This window comes from Cottoperca gobio, unplaced genomic scaffold (assembly GCF_900634415.1).
Source record: "Cottoperca gobio unplaced genomic scaffold, fCotGob3.1 fCotGob3_2arrow_ctg1, whole genome shotgun sequence".
NCBI classification, from domain to species: domain Eukaryota; kingdom Metazoa; phylum Chordata; class Actinopteri; order Perciformes; family Bovichtidae; genus Cottoperca; species Cottoperca gobio.
In genome coordinates, this window is record NW_021166910.1 from 227,501 (window position 1) to 234,344 (window position 6,844).

At 38.5% G+C, this 6,844-nt stretch overlaps 1 protein-coding gene and 1 pseudogene across 1 annotated transcript; one reads left to right on the forward strand and one right to left on the reverse strand.

Annotated features, from left to right (window-relative positions):
• Positions 1 to 1,644, forward strand: part of LOC115005414 (pre-mRNA-splicing factor 38A-like) — a 65,825-nt pseudogene extending 64,181 nt beyond the window's left edge.
• Positions 1,645 to 2,690: 1,046 nt separating this feature from the next.
• Positions 2,691 to 5,362, reverse strand: LOC115005407 (interferon-induced protein with tetratricopeptide repeats 1B-like). The gene is made up of 2 exons (XM_029427209.1): positions 5,203 to 5,362; positions 2,691 to 4,384 (listed from the first exon to the last, which is right to left on the reverse strand). Exons 1-2 carry the CDS (start codon positions 5,208 to 5,210, stop codon positions 3,085 to 3,087), a joined length of 1,308 nt encoding a protein of 435 aa, XP_029283069.1. The 5' UTR covers positions 5,211 to 5,362; the 3' UTR covers positions 2,691 to 3,084.
• Between the last annotated feature and the right edge of the window lie 1,482 nt (positions 5,363 to 6,844).

The following is a 6,844-nucleotide window of genomic DNA, read 5'->3' on the forward strand; positions in this document are numbered from 1 at the left end:
TACAATAATAGATGGATGGATGTATACAGGGAGGTCATTTAGATAAAACCCTAATAAGAATTTGTTGAGAACTCTTTTGCAGACATTTCACTTATTGAATTGTATTTGTACTAAACTGTGAACACCACAGTGAATGAGAGGAAGTTATTCTTTGATTCTACCTCCTCTTATTTGGACAGATGAGCTCGATGAGGTTTTTATTTTATGTCGTTGTCATTTAGTTTTCGTGTTCCGGTCAAACTTTTATTTCTTCAATTGGTTTTCTTTATTATTTGAATTCAAAGTTTTACCCAGATGTTCACAATACTTGATTCTTATGAGTATGTAGAAGAAGAAACAAATCCTTACTGTAAATGATGGTTTGAGGATGGTTGTTTGGTACTTATGCTATCATTATTCTGATCCAGGTCATCACAGAAGCCACAGACATCGCAGCCACTCAAAGTCCCCAGAGAGGTGAGTGATGATGCTGTTGTTGCTTAAACATGCAAGAATGTTGCATCTACTCACAAAATTATAACCATTTTTCTATCTGCATATATTGGGTCAGGGTATAGTTCCAAGTTTTTCGATCCCATATAATAAACATGTTTTTTTTAAACAAGAAGCGAAAGTTACTGAATGTTGTCTAAACACAAGCAGATGAACAATAACTTTGCCTAAAAATACAGTTTTTAACTAATTTAAATCAGGAACTGTGCACAAAGAAGAAGCCATTAACTTTACAAATCTGACAACTTTCAGTACTTGGTGCTTCTTGATAGCAGTGCCACAGGTACATTTTAGTCTGTACCAAAACTATCTCTCCACAGAGTCTTTAGAGTAGTTTTCAGGATATTTATATTGTATCACACGATCTTCACCAGCAGATGGAGTTTTCCCACTTTTCACATAATTGTTTTCATTTTAAAGTATATATAAAAAAGGATTCTTGACCTTGGAAGCAGTACAAACAAAACAATCTCACGTCAAGGTTAATTGAGTAGCTGTTCTGGAGCTTTCAGTCGCAACACGCGATCTTCAGCACATTAACAAAATGGATTTAAGGAGACGCCCAGCACTCTTTGTGTGTTGTCACTATTTTACAATAATGTCTGAAATGAAACAAACAGGGTATTTAATGTTCCTATATCTCCAGTGTGATTTCTTTTCTAAGTAATTAGTTATGAACTATTTGTTTAATTATTTCCATTTAAAGTCATTTTGTTTCTCTCACATCACAGGAGTTCAAAAAAGAGTCACAAGAAGAGTCGAAGAGGAAACGAGTGATGCTTCTTATATATCTTCCCTTTTTATTTTTTACCTCCAAACGGTCATAGAACTTGCTTCTAAATCTTGTACGAAATTTGAGTTTTTTTAATTTTAAGTTTACGAGTCATTTCCATTTTCGATGTTGGACCACCGACATGTCTAAGATTTTACAATGTAAAGCCCTCCGGTCTCAGCATTGTGTATGGACAGTATATATTCTCTCACACCCTCTGAGAGAGAGCAATCTTACAGTACGCCCCGTCTTCAGATACTTACAGCTATTATTGATAACTTTTGGATCTGTGTAAATGTAGAAAATGTGTTTCTGTATGTTAAGAATGAGTTTCACACTCTGACCTGACATTTGTCAGAAATAAAGACCCTGATTCCTTAGTCGTGTGTTTTATGGAAGTTTGTTTGAATCCAGAGGAAAGACGACGACATGCAACTCATGATTGATGTGTTACGACTCGGACACAGGGAAGGAAGACTCAAACGCACGACTCCAGAAACAAATGTAAAGTGTAAAAAACAATACTTTACTTCAATAAATCCGATGATCAACTCAAAGCGCACACTAGGAGGATATACAAACTTCTCTGAAAAATCACACTTGTTGATAAACTGGTACTTGCACATGATATGACAAGACAAACTGGCACAAGACAAGGGGAGACAGGACAATTTATACAAGAGGTGAGGGGGAACAGGTGGAAACAATCAGGGGCGGGGCTGAAGATGGCAGGAAACCACACCAAGACAGGAAGTAAAGGGATCTGGATTGAGAAACAAGAGGTAGTTACACAACAAAACAGGAAGTTGCAACATGAAAAACTCAACAAACTCGACGAGACATGACATGATTCTCCTGGGATTTTATTTACAAGGAACTTTGTCAAGTAAAATAAGACATGATACAAATATTACAGCTGTGTTTTCAACAGTCTATGGGTTTCATGTTACACTATATTGCCAAAAGGTCGGCTGAACATGCAAACATTTATACTTTGTCTTTGGGAAATTATATTATTAAACAAGGCTCCAATAAAGTTTTCAATCATCAATCAATAAATGAATTCATCTTTACTTGGGAAAAACTTCAGCATTTCTTTTGAGGAAATTACTGTTTTCCCCTGTAATTAGTACCAAATTATTATTTCCAAGGAATTATTCTGAAATCTCAAACATAAAATTCAGTGTTACTGTGATTTTAGTTTTTGGAAAACGATGAATTAACTAATGTTTTGCTTCTCTAAAGGTTTTCAAATATAATGTTGGCAGTAGCTTTAAAAGTTGTAGTTTGGTTGACGTCCAACAGAATGTCTTAGTAATGTATATTTCATAGTATTTATAGAGTGTACAACTGAGACACAGCTTACATACATGAAAACAATCAGTTGCATCTGGCTGTAATTCAGGTGATAGAACAAATTAAGCTGCATTACAAATCCAAGTTTTATTATTCACTAACATTTACAACACATTTGTACTTGTGTACTACAGCTGGCAGTTTTTCAGTGCTAATGTATAGGTATTTAGATATGTGTTGTCTTCAATGAACACTTGTTGAAACCTGCCTTAAAAGGAGACAGCTCAAAATATACAGGTTCTTTTGTTTGTTAGCCATTTATAAACTAAAACCAACAATGAGTTGATCGTATATTACATGTTCCGAGTGTGGGTGTTGCTGCCTTCTGGACCACACGACCAAGAGAGAAAAAACATGCAACTTAATTAACGTGTAAGTAATCAAAATAATAAGTATATACAGATGTTATTGCTAATGCAATACCTATATTTGTTCTGGATTCAGAACCAGTGCTGTTAAAAACACTATGGCTCTTGCAGGTTTTCCAGAAACTCCTCTATTTCTCTACACATTCTGTCCCCGCCTCTGTCTTTAAAGTTCACCAGAACTTTGATGCTTTTCTCAAGAAAGATGGATTGTTGCTCTGCCACCTGCATGTGATATCCGAGTGACCTGTTGCGATCCTGTCCATTGAAGTTTAAATGTTGTGCGTATTTGTAGTAAAGCATCTGTTTGTCTATAGGTTCAAGATCCCTTTCTAGCAGTTCCTGGTATATCTGCTCAGCTTTAGCTAGGCCATTAGTTGACTTTGCATATATATGTGCAAGATCTATTTTATTCTTAAGTGAGGAATGAGGGTAAAGAGAAATCATCTCTTCATGGAGACTGATTGCTCTGTCCATCAGGCTTTGTGTTCGGCGACTGTCATTGTCAAAGATCTTCAATCTGTAGCAGAGTGCAGCACATCCCTTCAGATAACGCTCATCTGGATGGTTTCTCAGAACCTCCTCTGCCAAATCAATGGCCTCATCAACAGATAAATACTTTCTGTAAACGCTAAGTAATGGTTTAATACCACTGTAGCTGCTGACAGGATTTCTCAAAACCTCCCTGGCTAGCTCACGTGCTTCATCTTCAATTCTTTCTCCTTTCTTAGCACTTTGGTCGAGGTAGTGAACTGCGAGGTACAAGATCTCTGGATCCTTTTCTTTGGCGATTCTCATTTTCTCCAAGATGTCAGCCCCCACTGCTGTGCTGCTGTGCTCTGAAGCAAACATTAACCCTAAGATATGGCAGGTGTTCCACTCCACCATGTCCGGCTGCATCTCGATGGCCTTCAGGAAGTAATCTAGAGCCAGCGGCATTTTATCTATGCTAAACCTTATGAAAGTCCAGGCTTTTTCAGCGCAGATCTCTGGGTGGAGCTTGTCCTGGGATGGAGATGGATATTCATTCATCAGGGCGTCGACCTTTGTCAGGTAAGCCTCACTCTCTGCTGGGTCTCCCAGGTGGTGGTGCAGCCAAGCCAGGTTCCCGTAGTTCACCACTAACCAGGGACCCTCATCTGCATTTCTTATCTGGCAGAAGGCCTCTGTAGCCTTGTTGAAGAAACACTGGGCTTCTTCAGTGAACCCCAGCTTGTATTCAATGAACCCCCGCAGGTTGTAAATGTGACCCAGCCAGGTGTGTCCGTCCTCGATGCCAAAATCCTCAAACCTTTCCCTGAAACGTAAACATTTGGCCCTGCTGGTGTCCAGATCCCAGGTGAAGTGGCACTGCAGGCCCTGCAGTTTGGACACCAGTGTTGTTTGACTCTGAGCAGCACTGATGGAGAATAAAAATAACAATTATTAAAGCACATTATCAGTAGGTTAATGTAATATGCTTTGAAGTTTGCTATGTTTTCATAACCACTGTTCATCTCATGTGGAGAAAAGGAGAAGGGAAGGAAGGAATGGAGTAAGAAGCACTGAGTAGGAAAATAAAACATCCATCCTTTTTTCATTCCCTCTCACCAGTAACATTTTCAGCTCCTCTTGGGGGATCCCAGGGTGTTCACAAGCCAGATGAGATATATATTCAGGGGTGCACATAACTGGTATGCAGGTACGCATGCACGGCAAAAATCTGGATAGCGTAACGTCACTTGTGTCACTACGCACCTTTGCGTACATGATAGGTCATCAAAACAACACATATTTCGTCTACACCTGTTTCTTGTCAACACTCAATGGAGTAGACTACTAGACTTGTCCAAAAAAACTAAAGACATCAAGCAGCTACTTTGGCGTTTCACCACATGCAAAATAACAGCAAACCGAGCCGGAGCAGAAGAAAATATTATTTTCTGAAAAGTGACTCAAGTGACTTATTATTATTATTATTATTATTATTATTATTATTATTATTGTTATTATTATTCCTTTTCTCTTTCCCTTTCTTCCCTCGTCCTAACCCCTGGCCCCACTTCCCCTACTATTGTAAAGCAGCTTTGAGGTCTCGAAAAACGCTATATAATTTCAATTTATTATTATTATTGTTATTAAAAGTGAGGGTTTTGGATCTCTGGGGCTTAGTAATAATAAGATATTAAATACATCATAATGATTGTTATTACTTGAAAGACAGAAGCAGTTGCTCACCTCATCATTCAGCTGTTTCCTCGACTCAGCAGTTCTCTAAATATTACTTAGTTCAGCTGGATTTAGCTCTTGATGCTGCTTTGGGTTCACTGGAAAAAAGTCAGTGATGTCCAACTCCTGCTTTGCTGTAAATTATGAGATGTTGTTGAGCATGCAGCTTTAAATGTTGACTACAAAGCAGAAGTGAATGTCAGATGTTGACATTTACATACACCTGACTATCCGAACTAACCGAAAGCCACATTTCTGAAAAATGAACTAAGACCTGACTCATTAAAGTTTGTGATTATATTCTCTCATAAGTGTATTTAAAATAATCGTTTTTCTTCTTTAGAAGAAAAGCAAAACGATTATTTTAAATTTGTGTATATATTCATATTTTGTGAATGAAATATTTAACCCCAAGATGCCACAGTTATTTACTGGGTGCACCTTCTGATAAAATATTAAGATATCATAATTTAAGCATATTCAGTATATGTGTACACTCTGAGCAGCAGTTGTCTGCAGAATGTCCCTGTCGGCTTAATGTGGAGCCTTGGGGGTCCAGGTATGTCCAAAAAGTTCACTGTGCCCCCTCAGCTGAATTCTCTCCCTGATAAAAAACAAAACTGAAAAACAACAACAAAACTGAGGTGCATAGACTTACTTCATGAAACATGCTAATGTGAATTATACAATACAAGCTGTGTGAGATGCGCAACATGACCCCTTGTCAAAATTAGTTGCATGTCTGTTTCATATGCGATGGCGGTGACCCTGGTGAAAGTATGAAGAGCTGGGACAGCGTTACCTGGAGACACCTGCATTATTACGCTCTGCTGATAATCCACTCAGTAGGGAGAAAACATCTGTTAAGAGGCTCTATTCTGTCACTAGTGCAAATGTTTACAGTCTTGGTTTGTGGTTTGCTCTGTTTGACAACAGTTCAGCAGATATGAGATGCATCGTATTATGGTCCGGGTTTGGAAGCTCTGGGGTTTGGCTCTACTCACATAAGCGTTGTTCACATTGCCGTAAAATTTGTCTATAATTCTGTCCCGCATTTATAGTATTGTTGAAAACCGGGTGACAGTTTAAGTTTGCAATAATTGAAGTTCCCTATAATAAAAAACACACCCTAAGTTCAAAAAGGTGAAGTCGAGTCGTACTTTGTTGTCTGCACCACTTATCAGTGTTAAAAACACAGATGCCCCCCGACGTTTCACTTCTGTCTGAGTGAATTAAAGAAAAATACTCCAGCTCACAAAGAGCCAGAAATATCCCAGTGAAGCCACGTCTCAGTAAACACTATAATAGAAGACTCTGTAGTTTGTAGTTTGACTCTGCAGGTCAGATGGTGGGAAGGCTCCCGCAGTGCAGAGAGCCATTAGTGCGTCTCTTTTGCAAGGATCGTAATCGTGCCAACATACGCAGTCTTTAGATTAAAACGTGTGGTTTAAAATAAAAAAAAGAAACGTAAAACAACATAAAAACATAAAAGCTCCAGCGCGCGACAGGAGCCCGGGTCGCAGCAGTGCTGTGCCACCAGGAGGTCCGGACCTGACAGGGTTCTATTTAATTTAAAAACACTTCTTTTCAACACAAAAGCTTGCATGTTTGATTATTAGTCACCTGTTCACATATCGCCTTGGAAATATTG